The 16446-nt window shown below is 37.2% G+C and overlaps 1 protein-coding gene across 1 annotated transcript in view; it reads left to right on the top strand.

Moving 5' to 3' along the window:
- The window catches only part of LOC113437895 (1-phosphatidylinositol 4,5-bisphosphate phosphodiesterase zeta-1), a 57569-nt gene extending 41768 nt beyond the window's left edge, over window positions 1–15801 (top strand). Inside the window, exons 10-15 of the mRNA XM_087935496.1 lie at window positions 35–191; window positions 1675–1791; window positions 8052–8224; window positions 12099–12231; window positions 12978–13127; window positions 15615–15801. Of these exons, the coding sequence (XP_087791622.1) occupies window positions 35–191; window positions 1675–1791; window positions 8052–8224; window positions 12099–12231; window positions 12978–13127; window positions 15615–15712 (828 nt within the window). The 3' untranslated portion in view covers window positions 15713–15801. The remainder of the gene's footprint in view (window positions 1–34; window positions 192–1674; window positions 1792–8051; window positions 8225–12098; window positions 12232–12977; window positions 13128–15614) is intronic.
- Window positions 15802–16446: the final 645 nt, after the last annotated feature.

The following is a 16446-nucleotide window of genomic DNA, read 5'->3' as shown; positions in this document are numbered from 1 at the left end:
AATAATTATTCAATTGTTATCTCATTACTAATAGACAAGGAAAATAAAGATAGCCTTGGCATTGTCGGAACTTGTGATATATACCAAATCTCAAAAATTTACAAGCTTTGAAGATTCAAGAAAAAACCAGCGTTTTTATGAAACTAATTCAATTGGTGAGGCAAAAGCCCGAAAGCTGGTAAAACTGAAAGGTAATTTTTGGCATTCAGACCAATAAAATAGATGGTGTTGGGTTTTTTTTCTTGCTTAGGCATCAGAACAATAATGTGCCTTATTAAATAATTTTCCCTAGGCTGGGAGGACATGGAATGTTTCTAGTCTCCGCTCAGTTCTCTGCTGCAGATTTGCTTCATAGTACTTAATTGGTTGCTACAGTTTGCCTCTGCTGAACTATGGAAAGAAAGAAGTAAATAAGTGTTTCTTGCCCATTTTTGTTCATTTTAAATAATTAAACATAGGTTATTAGTGCACAACTAATGTGATGCACTAAACAATACACTGACCATTGGGTTCTTTCAGCCCAATTCAAAGTGGAAACAATTCAAATATGGGAGTTGTCTTTTCTTATGCCTCTTTCTGTGCCTAGTTCCTTATCCAATTTTTATACCTAAAAAGCAGGTTATTATTACCTGCTTGCTGCTAATCCTGCCTAAAGTGCTTCTAAACTCAGATTGAGAATATTTATTTTAACTTTTTCTTCTGATCCAAAGCCAAAGCATTGGGCATGCAATACAGATAAGACTTCACATGACATTATACTGTAGATGCTTTGTTTCTACTGCTTCCATAGTAGAATCTGCTGATACAGATGAAGAATGTACTATGTTGTAAGCAAACTACCTTATGCTTTTGTACTTTTTTTTAAAAAGCATGTTAAAATGATGCATTTTATTTTGAGGAAAAACCATCATAAGAGTCCAAACCAGGCTGTGCTCCTTACTGAGATAGTATCATCCCTGCTAAATTGTTTTCTGTTGTTGTAAAGTTGCTTGCATGGTATAGTACCCATTGAGGCAAATAACAATGTCAGAGAGCTACAATAGGAACCGTTAGACTATGCCCTGGACTGAAAGCAAGTTGTTAGTTGCTTCTTCTTCAAATAAACATGACTATACATAATTATATATACATATAGTCTGAAGAATCCAGCATGTGGAATGTCTCTGATTGATTCGATTACCCATATATTTTGGTTATGGTAACCTCATAGAGGGATCATACAGTAATCAATTAGAAATATCTAATAAAATGAAAACATGTATTTGAGATGAATAAATGTCTTCTTTTTAGTGATCATATTATATTTCTTCGTGCAATGTGTGTTTATGCACAGGTGTAGATATGCCTTTAAGTTGATTGTGTCACTTGATTATGTTTAGATTTTAGATTATTTTATTATTAATGTTTAATTTTGGAAAATGAAGGAACAATTATAAATATAAATAATACTTGACATACAAGAACATGGAATGAAGGTTGCAAATCAAGTAGTAATTTGGATTTACACCAATATTTCCAATATTCAAAATTTTCACACCAGTTTTTTTGTTAAATCTGCTCATAATAGGTATCAAAATGTTTTGAACATATCCATAAAGTTATTTTAGTTGTTCTATAAAACTGGCTATTCTTAATGCCTTTTGATAATGCAGTATTACGTGCGTCTCTTTATAGCAAATGAATTTGTTCAACATACTCTCAGATTTCTCACAAGAATATATCCTAGAGGAATTCGAACCAACTCTTCTAATTATAATCCTCAGGAATTTTGGAACATTGGGTGTCAGATGGGTAAGTGTTTTAAGATTATTACCTTTTGCTTATATTTTTCTTCATATTGCATAGTAATGTAAATGTATTTAAATCACCTTTCAGTATAAGCATGAGTCTTCTAGCATTCTTTTATAACTAACACAAATTCAAAAAAGGGAGGGAGGAAAGAAATCTGCACGTGGAAGAGGGAAACTCTGTGGATGTAGAACATAGAATAATGGATTTGGGAGGGACCTTGGAGTAATCCCAGGAGTCTCCATGCAGTGCAGGGTCTGCATGGAGGCTCCGGGAGGGGGAGAAACGGGCCTTCTGGAAGTCTGGCAGTGGGCCTGTTTCTGGCTTCTGGAGGGCCTCCAGAGCCCGGGGAAGTCTGTTTTCATACTCCCAGAGGCCCAGGAGAGGCTTCCAGACCCTTGGGAGGGCGAAAAACAGCCCTCCCAGAAGTCATGAAACGGGCCTGTTTCCAGATTCCAGTGGACCTCCAAAGCCTGGGGGAGGCTGTTTTTGCCCTTTCAGAGGCCCGGGGAGGCCTCTGGACCCTTGGGAGGATGAAAACGGCCTCTCCCAGGTTCTGGAGGCCCACCGGAAGCTGGAAACAGGAAGTTCTGGTAGGCCACACCCAACATGGCCATGCTCACCCAGCAACCGGGCAGCGAGCCAGTTGCTGGGATTTTTGAATCCCACCCCTGGTCATATTGTGGTATGAATGGAGTGATTGGTCTTCCAACAACTAGTGTAGAGCTTCCTCTCTTTCTTTAGAGATTATTGGAGGATTCCAGCACTAAAATCTAACTTCATATAGTAAGTAATACCAGGAATTAGAATAGCTTTCTCATTTGCCTTTAGAGTCTTCAGACAGTGCTTCTGAAAGAACATGAGTAGTGCATATATTTTACCTAAGAAGAAACTTCCAGGCAATAATTAATCTTTATCTGTTTCAACCTAAGCTTTAAAGTGTGCATTTCTTAGATTCTTATATGAAGTTGCAAGAGTTCTATATTTAAAGTAACTTTGCTGACCTTCCTCTGTGCAGATTTATTCTTTTCTTATAAATGTGTAGAGCAGAGAGAGGAATCTACCTTTGTTCTTGCATTTCTCCTCTTCTGTCTAGGCTCCATAGAGTTCGCTTTTCACTTCACTTTGTAGCCTCTTCTGCCTTGTGGCATAAGAGGATCTAAGTATAGCTTCGTAATACATTGACTGCATATATAATGTGGTTGAAACAAATTAGATTTGGAAGATCATACTTACTTTTATGAAAATTGTGGCACCCAGACCACCTCTCCCCTCCCCCCCCACTCCCTCACAACGCAACACAACACACATACCACTTTGGCAGTAGCAATTATTTTTTGCATATATCATATATCACACCACTATAAAGAAATGAAAAAGCACAGATGAATTCTGGTTAGCAGACATGAATAACTGTGCAAGTAGCATTCTTCCAGTAGAGAAGTCTACAGCCGATTGCGAGAACTACTGTGCAGGTAGTCTTCAACTTACAAGCGCAATTAAGCTCAAAGTTTCTGTTGCTAAGCGAAACATTTGTTGAGTGAATTTTGCCTCATTTTATAACCTTTCTTGCCACAGTTAAGTGAATTATTGCAGTTATTAAGTTAATAATATGATTAAATGAATCTGATTTCCCCTTGACTTTGCTCGCAATAGGTGATTATGTGACCTCAGGACACTACAACTGTCATAAATATGAGTTGCCAAGGGTCTGAATTTTGATCACATGACCATGGGGATACTACAATGGTCATAAGTATGAAAAATGGTCATAAGTCACTTTTTTCAGTGCTACGGTAACTTTTAATGGTTACTAAATGAACTGTAGTAAGTTAAGGACTACCTATATTTTGATTAAAAATTTATTTCTGGATATAATTAACTGGTTAGTTGTGCTGTTAGGTTTAGGTAAGGGGAAGGAATGGTACAGCATATATTATGCATTGAAAAGTCTAGGACTTAATAGTTAGCAATTTCATGAAGGTCTGGAAAAACATTTCTGTTTTAGACTTCTGAAGAACGGGTTATTAGTGTAATACTAATCTGAATAGACCAAGAAGTTATGACATAATGGATAATGGTTCATGAATATATAATGGTTCATGAATACAGGATAATATGTCAATATACAGTATATTTCATGGGCATTTCATTTCTGAGCAGTAAGGCTGGGGCTACAGTGCTTATTTGGGGTTCAGTTTCTTTGAAACAAGGTCATTGAAGATTAATTGCCTTTTGGTGATAGTTACATATATACACAGATGTGTAAGTAGAGCATAAGAGCTTCATAATATAGATTTTTGTTATACCCCATTTGATTTCTCATAAGTAAAATTACTGGTAGATGTAGACATAGAAAGCCTTCTCAAAAATTATAGAAAAAGAAAAAGGGTTTGAAAAAGTTGTTAAATTCCTTTACAAAAGTTTGCTCAGCTGTCTGTTTGCTTGCTTATTTGCTTATTCATTCAACTTAATTACCTATTCATTCACCAAGCAACTCTGGACATTTTAGACAATTATCTTAGAACAGTTGCAGGCAATCTATATTCTATGAGCCATGTAGAACCTAACTATCTTGTTTGTTTGTTAAGTTAAAGGTCTCTACCTCATCATTTTTCAGCAGAAAATAAACTTTCTTGTAGATTTAACTCACAGCTTTGTGTAGCATCTATGTGTGTCATGTATGCCAGTGGTCCCCAACCTTTTTTGTGCCGCGGCCCGGTACCGGCATCACAAAATCATCCGTGGCCCGGTACCAGCATCAGCACGCATGGCAAGGCAAGCCGAGTGGCGACCGGCCAGCCAGCCCTCCTCCGCTTCTCCCCGCCACCTTCAACTCCTCCTTTGTACCTGTGTCGATGGGCTTTACGACGGCTTCGGGACGGTCGCTTGGCTCGCCTTGCCATGCGTGCTGAAAGAATCCTCGTGCCTTAGTTTTGTTCGAAGCTGCCCCCCCCTCAATGAAACTAAGGCGCGAGGATTCTTTCAGCACCCAAACACCGCTTTCTACCCAGAAAAGCTCACCGGAAGCACTTTCTTGTTGAAACAAGATGGCGGTGCGCAGCAAACTGGCGGCCCGGTAGAAATTGTTCCACGGACCGGTACCGGTCCAGGGACCGGTGGTTGGGGAACCCTGATGTATGCTATCATAAAGGCTCACAGTCTTTTTGGGGAATGTTGCTGCTTCAGCACTGTAGACCATTGACAGCCTTGCTAGGTAGATCAGAACCAAAACAAAAACAAAACAATTCCACAGGAAGACTGAGAATAGTTATAATAACATAATCTACTAAATTCAATTGTGGTATAATTCCTCCTATATATTACAGCAAGAAATTTAATTAGAGAGATGTCTATCTGAGTTACTTACAAATATTATATGTCTGTTGTGTGCTTAAACTATGTTTCACTCCCTATTGTCATAAAGATCTTAGCCATCTCTAAGTAATATCTCTAAGATTATTCTCTACAATAACACATTAATAATTTAATATTTGGATTATTGTTTTGTGCTTTATGTGGTCCTAATGTCATCTTTGGTTCAGAAATTACAACTGATGTAGAATGACATGCCAAGAGTGTTAAGAAGGGTACCTCAGTATATCATATATAACAGCATTGGGGAATTTGTGCTAACTAGGAACTGCTAGTTTAGGATTTTGCTATTGGCATAACAGGCTTTTTCATTCTTTTCATCCTTTTAATTGAGTAGCCATTTTAAAATGCTTTGTTTTATTGTTCCTTTAATGTTTTGAAACCTGTTTTAATTATAGGTTACCCTGAACTATTAAGTGAGCAAGTAGCATTCAGCTACTCTAAAAATAAATTTAAAAGCCAAGACATTTATAGCCAAATTGCCTCGTAGAATGTTTTTGTGTCTTAGACCCAGGTGGCCAATGATTACCTACTATTTGTAGGGTGATTTTATATGTGCTCTGTGGCAGAAATATGGTGCCTGCTCTCTAGAACAAGGCTAACATGACTGGAGGGGGAATTCTGGGAGTTGTGGTCCACAAGTCTTAAAGCTGTCAAGTTTGAAGACCTCTACTCTAGAATGTTTCTGGAAATGTCAAACCAGATGGAGTCTAGTTTAGACTCATCTCTGCATACAGACCTTTTTTGAATATTCTTCTCTGAATATGGACTGGATGGCATGAAAACTAAGTGCAACTCTCTTCAAAATTATACTTAGATATTATGTCTTACCAATTTTGTTGAGTAAAGTGAAATTTTTAGCTTGGTGAATGACAAAGGCTGCTTTCAAAATGAAACTCAGGTTTTAGGAATTAGACAAAGCAAGCATACTCATTCTCTCCTTAAGAATATAGTGTAAATTTTACTGGGAGAGTGGAGGGGGGTTATTTATTTCCAATGAAATATTTTATTTTGTAAAATTGTATAATTATATCATTTTTGTATTTAATACATAGCTTAAGTTTAATTATTCAAAGTATTTTATTTCTTGTCTAACCCAAAACCAATGAAATTAGCTTTATTTGAGATGCAGTTGCCTAAATTCATTCCAGCATTTTAGGGATCATTATCTGAAAATCCCTTCATTAGAAAAAAATGGGCTGAAAATTGTTTATTTAATAAAACATAAATGTAGCTACATAGATAGGAAATAGAAATTGATTCCAAATGGCAATAATCCTTGTGAAGAAAATCATAGAAATGTAGTTGATTACAAATTAGTAGTAATAAATGCAATTAGATTGCATTTATAGCTTCAATATCATAGGCGGCAATAATTCTACATTTTCCATTGGTCAGAACCAGAAGACATCCTTACCTCCCACTCAGATTGAGACTATCCTGCTCTGTTGTCCATACAGAATACTGAACAGCAAATTTGGAAGAGACCTTGGAGGTCTTTTAGTCAACCCCCCACCCCTGCTTAAACAGGAAACCCTATAATATTCTGGACAAATGGCTGTCTAGTCTCTATCTAGAAAACCTCCAGTGATGGAGCACCAACAACTTCTAGAGGCAAGCTGTTCCTCTGATTAATTGTTCTACTGATCGCTTTAATGTGCAACATTCTGAGGGCCTTGATTTGTGGCTCCTTTGACAGACATGCCAGCTCCACCTAACATAATTCACTATGTGAAAATGTGGCATACCTAATACTTTGGTCAATCCATGCACGGCTTGTTTAATTTTTATTTCCCATCATACCATCAGTTCAGTGGTGGGATTCAACTTTTTTTTTACTACCAGTTCTGTGGGTATGGCGTGGTGGGCATGGCAGGGGAAAGATACTGTAAAATCTTCAGTCAGAGGTGGGATTTGCTGATTCTCCGAACTACTCAAACTTTCTGCTACTGGTTCTCCAGAACTGGTCAGAACCTGCTGAATACCCACCTCTGCGTCAGCTAGCTGAACTTTTGTTTTTTTTATACTTTGAAATTATGGCTTGTTTGGTTGATTGTTCAACATATCAACCACTCGATAGCAAGCAAAAATTGAAGGGTTCCCTCATCCCTCCATGTCTCTTGGCTATTATCTTATGACTATCCAAGATGAAGCTATTGAAGAACTGGAATTTGAGAAAGGATTTAGCAGTGGAGACTGCTGTGAGAGCTATGCTATGAACCTTAAGAATGTTACACGAGCAGAGGAATCAGCAGCCACCGGGAAAAAATCTCCAGCTATGCAGTCCCAAAAGTACAAGAGATGAATTCTTTCAATTACATTTCTGATTATATGGATTAAGTCAAGGATAAGCTAGTTAATTTCAGGGTTTCGCTCCCTGGAATAGAGATTTTCAAACATTTTCTGACCATAGACTGTAGAGCCTGTTAAAAAGCAGTTCCCAAAGCCCCAGATCAAACCCTAGTGATAGAAACAAAACAAACAAAAACTTGCATAAACATACGTTATGCAAATGAATATACGTGAAACTTCTTTCCCAAAATAGATAGTGCAATTACAAGCACTGGAATTGGTTTAACTTCTTTTATTTTCATTTTTTTCTGTACTGCCTGCAGTTGCATTAGTTTGTAGCCAATGATGCATATCTGGAAAAAATGTATCCATTAGAATAAGAATTTATATGCACCCTCTCTCTTTCTCTCTCTCTCTCTCTCTCCCTCCCTCCCCCCCTCCCTCCATGTGTGTGTGTGTGTGTGTGTGTGTGTAATATCAGGCCTTCAGTCCATTGGATTACTGGAGTCATAAATTTATCCTTTCAATGTTGAAGAACAAGTCAACATTTAAATAATTTCTAATTAACCAATTTATAAATGTTCATCTTTATACAGTGGCCTTAAATTTCCAAACACCTGGAGTACAAATGGATCTTCAAATTGGGAAATTTTCAGATAATGGTGGCTGTGGCTATATATTGAAACCTGAATTCTTAAGAAATGAAAACACACAATTTAACCTATATAATATATCTGCAGACCATCAACCACTTACACTTACAATTAAAGTAAGTTCATTTAAATTATATTATTTTTCTCTGATTTGCTTTTATAAATGCTTGTTACTGCAGCTTCCTGAGTTTTCTGCCGGAATTCTTAATAAGCAATTTCGAGCTCAAAAATTAGCTGGTGTCATTGTTCCAGGATGATCCCCATATTATTTATTTGCACATACTTACTATCTTCTTCAGAGAGTATTATAAAATACATGATGCAGAGGTGGTATTCAGCAGGTTCTGACCAGTTCTGGAGAACTGGTAGCAGAAATTTTGAGTAGTTCGGAGAACCGTCAAATGCCACCTCTGACTGGCCCCGCCCCATTTATTCTCTGCCTCCTGAATCCCAGCTGATCGGCTGAGTCTTCTTTGGTTGCCCTGCACAGGAGAATGGAGCTGGACAGCAGGTTAGTGGGGTGGGGAGGGAATGGGATTTTGCAGTATCCTTCCCCTGGAATTGGGTGGGAATGGAGATTTTACAGTATCCTTCCCCTGCCGTGCCCACTAAGCTACTCCCACCAAGCCACACCAAACCTACCAAGCCACACCTACAGAACCAGTAACAAATTTTTTTTTGAATCCCACCACTGACATGATGGCATGTTTCTGAACTATGGTATAAACATGATTTCAATGTTCACATTTAAAAATGAGCCATAAGGAGATATGAATGGTTTCACATATAATACACAGATTTTAAAGGCTGATTAAAATTTTTAGTGCGTGCTTAGGTATCCACTGGTATTTGAGCTGACTATTTGGTCTGCTTTGTTATTTCTGTATACTGGTTCCTGGCTGTTACTTTATTTGTATACATATTTTTAATTTAATATGTGCTCTTCCCCAAACTGATATTTTGAAAATCTTGAGTTCTAACTCTCAGAATTGAAGCCAGTATGGCCAAAAGCTGCACTTGATTAGGAGTTCTGAGAATTCAAATCTTAATATAATTGTCAAGTGGCAGATTGAGGAAGGCTGCATACAGATCTAAGATATAAATACAGTCAAAAAGAATAAGATTTAATTTTAAGCAGACACAAATAGTACTATACAATTAATTGGATTGCTATGCTTTGGTTGCTGGATAAAATGACTCTTGGTTAAGATAATGCAGCATGGAAATAAGTATATGACCCAAACAGTTAATCAGTTAAGCTTGGTGGCATCTAAACTAGAGATATTAAATGTGAGTTATAAATACCTCTAAACTAGAGATATTAAATGTGAGTTATAAAAATCTGGTTTACTTGAAAATAATGAAGATATAGAATTTTTGATACCTTTTTACTCGGGATAATCTGAATTTATCTGCTCAAGTGCAGATTTTGTGGGATAGGATTAGGATCAGAGATGGTACTTCATTACATCCAGAAGATAATAAGGTGTAATATACTCACAATAAGGTATGAGTATGAATACTTTCAGACTGGTGTATTCCTAGAAGCCATTTCAGTTATGTAATTGATCCTCAGACTATTCCAACTAATCAAAAACGAATGGATGACCAGGCTTCTAAGATGATGATGTGCTGTGTTTGATGTATAAGGATTCAGATGGAAGGACATGTTCCTCTTAGCACTGTCTCATTACCTGGTTAACTTTGCCTTTTCAAAGTCCCACAGTGAAAATGTATACTGGGGAGCCTGATGACTAGAACATTCAATTTGGATGCTGGAAACAAGGAGAAACTTTCTGACAGTGAGAACAATCAACCAATGGAACAGCTTGCTCTCGGAAGTTGTGGGAGCGCCATCAGTTGAGACTTTCAAGAAGAGATTGGACTGCTATTGGTCAGAAATGGTGTAGGGTCTCCCGCTTGGGTGGGTGGGTGGGGGTTGGACTAGATGACCTACATGGTCCCTTCCATCTCTGATTATCTGTATCTGTATCTGGATATGAATAGTCTGGTTTAATGAACACTCAGTTTATTTGTTGTGAGGTTAAATTGGTATTTTTACCTCTGAAGAAAAAAAAGATACGTGTCTAGGAAGCAATGTCTTAATTGAGCACAGCAATTCCTGTCATTGGTCTGGAAATATTGGTTGAATGTGAAGGCTGTCAGTTACTGGCATGAATGTAGTCACAGTAGTCTCAATTCAATATCATATTTTTTCAGAGAACATTGTTATTGTTTTTTCTTACCCTTTATTCAGAGGTGGGATTCAATTTTTTTAACAACCGGTTCTGTGGACGTGTCTTTGTTGGTGGCGTGCTTGGTGGTCATGTGACTGGGTGGGTGTGGCCAACTCAATATCACTCACATCGAGGCATGCATCTCCTCGCCTGGCCTCTCATGACTGTGGGGATGCTGCAACAATCGTAAGTGTGAAAAATGGTCATAAGTCACTTTTTTCAGTGCCATTGTAACTTTGAATGGTCACTCCACACAAGCAAAGTATCAGCAAAGGAGGGAAAAAAACTCCAGAGAAGTTCCTGAGACAGGAAGTCTAGTCCTGCCAAGAATGTAATAAGGATTAACGGAGAGGCAGTTTCTGTAAGCAACATCAGAATGTTTCCTTCCTGCCTTCCTTACAGGATTAGGCCAGTAATTTCTTCTAACAACCGGTTCTCTGAACTGCTTAGAATGTCAACAACCAGTTCTAGCGAATAGGTGCGAACTGGTAGAATCCCACCCCTTCCTTTATTGTTTCCTTAAGTTGGCTTATTTTTCTTTATAAATTTTGGCAGAGAGAGAGCAAGAGAGAGCGTGTTGCAGTTTAATCACAAGTTAAGACACTGAACTGCAAGTTGAAAAGCCCAATTTTCAGTCCTGTCTTAGGCATTGAACTCAGTTGGATGACTTTGGGCAGTCACTCTCATTCAGCCCTAGAAACAAGGCAATGGCAAACCATCTTTGAAATTGCAATGAAATGATGCAGATATAAATAGAAAACAACCTCCAGCAATGAGTTCTTACTGAAGCTTAAAATATGTTGCTTTATCACAGACTTCTATTGAGGCACCCTCTGAAACAAGTGTGCAAGAAGAATTTTGGGGGGAAAATTGGGAGAAATTTTTGGCAAAGCCCACCTGGTTGGTTTCCAGTGATGGAACTACCATGTTTCTCATATAATAAGGCCGGGTCTTATTTTTTTTTTGAGCCCCGAAAAAATGGCTAGGCTGTCTTTTGGGGGGTGACTTAATTCCTCCCACTTGCATCTTCAGGCGGCAGGCGGCGACAGCTTGGATGTTGACCTCGGCGTTGGTGGGGCACTTTGTATCGGGGTCAACGCAGGCAGCACCATATCCAGGTGTGCAACAAAAGTGCTTCCTAACGGCAAGCCCCCTCACCATTTCCCCCCCATTTCGCATGTTTTAATATAGGCCTTAATTTGGGGAGAGGGGCTTAATTTCATTTCATGCCTATAAAACATGCTGGGACTTCCTATTGGGGGAGGCCGTATTGTTGGAGAAACAGGGTATTTCTTGAGAATGACCTACTGAAGATTCATCAGCCTCCAACACTGTCAGTCTTTCCTTCAAAAAACCCTGAAGGCAGAACTTTTCTGGAGGGCTTTGGGGGCCTTGAAACCATGCTTTCTTTTGAGCTTTTGTTCAATGCCTGTGTTTTATACTCTATTCTATAGTTTTACCTTACAAGCCACTGACATTTCTGTGATTCTGGGGGAATACAATTTTGATTAAAATTAAACAAATTGCAGTTGAAAAATCAGCAAGGTACAAAGTTTAATGTAATGATTTTTTTTCCCACTTTTTGTCCTGGAGGCTGTAAATCCCATCCCTTCCTGCAATACTTTATGATAGGCTTTGAAACTTTCGTAGGAAAAATATTAATGCCTGTAATAATATTAAATAATAATATTAATAATAATTTTAAATGTTAGCATCCTAGTTAATGCTGGTATCTTTTCCTGCATTTATGCAGCTTATTAGTGGCCATCAGCTACCACCTAGCAACCTTTCAAGAACTAACAAAGCCGACCCTCTTGTTATACTAGAAATTTATGGCATTCCAGAAGACCAGACAAAACAACAGAGTTGTGTTGTAAAGGGCAATGGTAAGTGGATCATATAGATTCTGTCAGGCAGTGCTTCTTTAGCCTGATAGCTTCCAGATAGTTTGAATCTACAATTTCCCAGAATTTTAACTAATCTGAGTGGCATTTTATTTGGGAAAGTATGGCATACTGTCTTTAATAATCTTGGAATTTTACACATCTTAACATAATTCCCTGATCAAGAGGCAAAGCAATGAGTTTCCATTAGTACAAACATCATCGGTGTATTGGGGCTTCTCAATGTCATCTGGACAAGCCCTGTCTTTCTGATACACTTTAGAAAAGTTATAAATGCCCATGACTGTATACTTTTCATTAAAGATATATGAATGGACAATCCGTGAGACAGAGTGGAGATCAGTAGATTTGTGGAAATTGTTCTATGCTAAAAACGGTTTGTTTTCCTGTCAAATGAATGTATGTTTTAGAACTGTGAGAGGTTTTCAGCAGAAGTGCAGTAGGGTGATAGCCACTGCAAAGGTGACATAAATTTGAGATCTTCATGTGAACATCACCATATCTTTTAAAGAGAATAGATGAAACTGTATTCCTCTTGATCTCATTATGACCAAAGATGTAAGCATAATTAATGATATATTTCTTGTACATTTTGAGAATCATTCAATTTTCTATTCTTGTAGTCACTTGGAATAACCAGAAAAAAGAATTGAGAAGAAATATTGACTAACACTCAGAAGATAAAGTATTTTAGGGATCATTGTTTTATATTGCTTTTTTTATTTCAGCTTTGTGTCCTAGGTGGAATCAAACATTCACATTTGATATTCGTGCTCCAGAGCTTGCCTTAGTTCGTTTTGTTGTAGAAGATCAGTTTTCTCTTGCTTCCAATTATTTCCTTGGTCAATATACGTTGCCACTTTTAAGCATAAATAGAGGTATTACACTAATTGTTTTTGTGTACAAAAAAGTGTTCCAAATCTTTATTTTTTTGTTATAACATTTCTTTTGATTAATATACTATATAAGACATAGCATACAAGACATTGTAATATTGTTTCTATTATTGCTGATTCCAGAATTGTTCAGTAATTATACTTCCCTTACTTTATGACATTGTATGATTGAATGGTGAGTCAACTTACATTTTTAAAAAATTTCAAATATTAGAGTTATGAGCTGTACAGTTTTTTATGTAAATCAACATGCTAGTGTTCATGTGTAATCTGTCTAAGTGTGTGTGTGTATGTATGTGTGTGTATATATACATAGACATACACACACACACACATACACACAAACATACATATATATATATATTCATAGATTTTCACGGGTACAGGTATGCAGGTCTTGGCGTGTTTGGGTCTTTTCCCATGTAAGATTAAGAGTATCTTGGCAACATTTTGATGCTCACACAGGCACAAAGCTGAAAGCGCCAGCCTGAAGATGGCGAGTGGGACCTCGCCAAAACATTGCCAAGATACTCTCAATCTTACACGGGAAAAGACCCATATATATATATGTTTTCTTAAGTTTTCGTGGGTACTTACATGCATGGCATTTGGCTTTGTTCGGGTATTTTCCCACGTCATTGTAGCTGTGCTTTTAAAGTTGTAGCAACATTTCGGCAGAATCTCATCTGCCATCATCAGGCTTCTGTATTGTGTTCGTCTGTGAGTCAGACTTTTACAGTTGTTTCAGTATTTGTTTCAGGCAAACACCTGGGCACAAACAGATCCCCCCTGATACCTCCAGCTCAAACACACCCCAACCAGGCACCCAGATGAAACTTACCTTCCTAACAAATGATAGCTGGCCATTTACTTGGAGCCAAGCTGCACTAAAAGCCTCCAATACAGGAACACAATGTTGCCAGCCAATCAAGACACACAAAAAAGCCACAAAACAGACAGAAGATATTAGAAACGCCGATCAAGAAGAACACAGCAAACTCCAAGACCAATAAACACAGACCAAGACTCCCAACCAATCAGGATGAAGAAAAAACCATTCTGGCACAGCAGTAGGCTAGCCCCAAATTTAAAACTGAAACAACTGTAAAAGTCTGACTCACAAACACAATACAGAAGCCTGTATTGTATGTATGTATGTATGTATGTATGTATGTATGTATGTATGTATATATATATATATATATATATATATATATATATATATATATATATATATATATATGCAGGTTTTGGCATGTTTGGGTCTTTTCCCATATAAGATTGAGAGTATCTTGGCAACGTTTCGACGAGGTCCCGCTCGCATCTCCAGCCTGAAGATGGCGAGTGGGACCACATCGAAACGTCGCCAAGATACTCTCAATCTTACACAGGAAAAGACCCGAACACCCCAGGTAATATAATCATTGAAATGGGTAATAAAATGTCTGCAAGCAAACTACAAAGCTTAGAGAGCATTGAGAACTCCACTGTTTGGATATTCTTTTTGAACAACCAGCAGCTGATTATTTTCATTTTGATTCCCATGTTATCAATACTCAACACTGCCTCTCCCAAGATTGCTTGGTTCTTTATAGGGGCAGTATGTTTACTGCTTTCCTTTTTCAGTATTGGTTTTACTTATGGTCATTTTGAAATGGAATAATCTCTGAAATTATGGATCAGGAGAAGGAATTTTCAGTACTACATGAGAGGAGTGAACAGAGTCTGAACCAGGTGTTTGAAGATCTCAATGAGAAACATGGGATGAAGACTTTTGCTTCATGGTGGAATTCACCCTATATCAAGTCAGAGATTGCTCATAGCGCCTAGAATGAATCCCCAAGGATCTTTTCTAATTCTGCATAAAGTCTTCATACATTAAACTGAAGACCTTTTTTATGTAGAACACATTGAAACCATCAATTTTCTTTCCAAGATTGTCTATAATTGCTGCGTTTTTGTAATAGTTTGTAGTTAGTGTACATGTTAAACTTTTCTACATGTACTGTATTTAACTATATTGCATTGCAAAATCCATTACAACAAGATCTTTAGAGATAAGAACAAAATTCCAGTCTTTATGCTTGTATTTTAAGTATTTCTATCATTAATAAAGAGTAGATTTTCACAGTTGCTATTTATGGGTGACATGACTTCTGAGCAGGACTGTGCCAAATGACCAAATTCAATCAACGTAAATAATTGTGCAAACTTCTGTACTAATATAGTTGACATTGCACTGCTTTGTTTTTCCTCTAAAATAAACAACAGTCGTTGTCTTACACTGGAGCAAATAAGGAGTTGTACTAAAATACAACTTTGATAGAACCAAGTTTTTGTACTGATTTTGATGTTTCTGATTCTTTGAGGAATGTGTTTCAAACTAATACTTTACAAGATGAAGCTGTTATATATGTATTATTGTGTATTTTTCACTGTATACATTAATTGATTGTTATCATATTGCAGGTTATCGTCATGTTCCACTTTTTTCCAAACTTGGTGTCAGCTTACGTCCTGCTTCACTCTTTGTACATGTTTGGTACCCCAGAAATAATGTATGTTAGGATTTCTGCCTATTCCACAATAAAGATTCAGTGGTTTAATTATATTAAGCATTTGTGTTACAGTTTTTCTTCCTGAATTAATTTTATTCTATATGTATTAAACCCGCATAAAATATACCTTGCTGAGTAAGAATAAAATCCCCCTGTTGTATTTCTAACAGATGGATACTTTTCAGATGTATTAAAAAGAAGAAAAGTTTCCTTGATGTTTGTCCTTGCCATTTAGCATTCAATTAATTCCTGAAGTTCCATAAATATAATTCATAAATGCATTCAGCCTTATTTGGTTATCAAGATTAATTGCTACTAATTTAATCTCTATAAATTGTTTACATTAAATCGACAGCAATGATCAAATTGTGTATCTTATGTTTTAAAATTCAGTCAATTAATAAAGTTTATTTTCTACCTATGTATCCCCAGATATATCTTGAATGTGTAGCAAAACACTGTATATACCTCATAGATCAGGGGTGTCAAACTTGCGGCCCATGGGCCAGATGTGTCACCGGCTAGTCCTGCCCCTGCCTGGTTTAGTGAAGGGGAAAAAAGACTCGATATATCACGTAACGACGTCATGACGACACGAGTTTGAGACCCCTGTCATAGATGATAGAATACAAGTGATAATATTTTGGCTTGTAAACTGGTTCCTGTATTATAGATCCTAATTTTGATAAAATATCATGAAGAGGTTTGAGATGTAACTAGGCTTTGGCTGTTTTATTGTCCAA

Source organism: Pseudonaja textilis, chromosome 5, assembly GCF_049901715.1.
Source record: "Pseudonaja textilis isolate UNSWEBS1 chromosome 5, rPseTex1.2, whole genome shotgun sequence".
Taxonomy (NCBI): domain Eukaryota; kingdom Metazoa; phylum Chordata; class Lepidosauria; order Squamata; family Elapidae; genus Pseudonaja; species Pseudonaja textilis.
The sequence above is the reverse complement of the archived record's forward strand: the minus strand, read 5'-3'. Positions and strand labels throughout refer to the sequence as shown.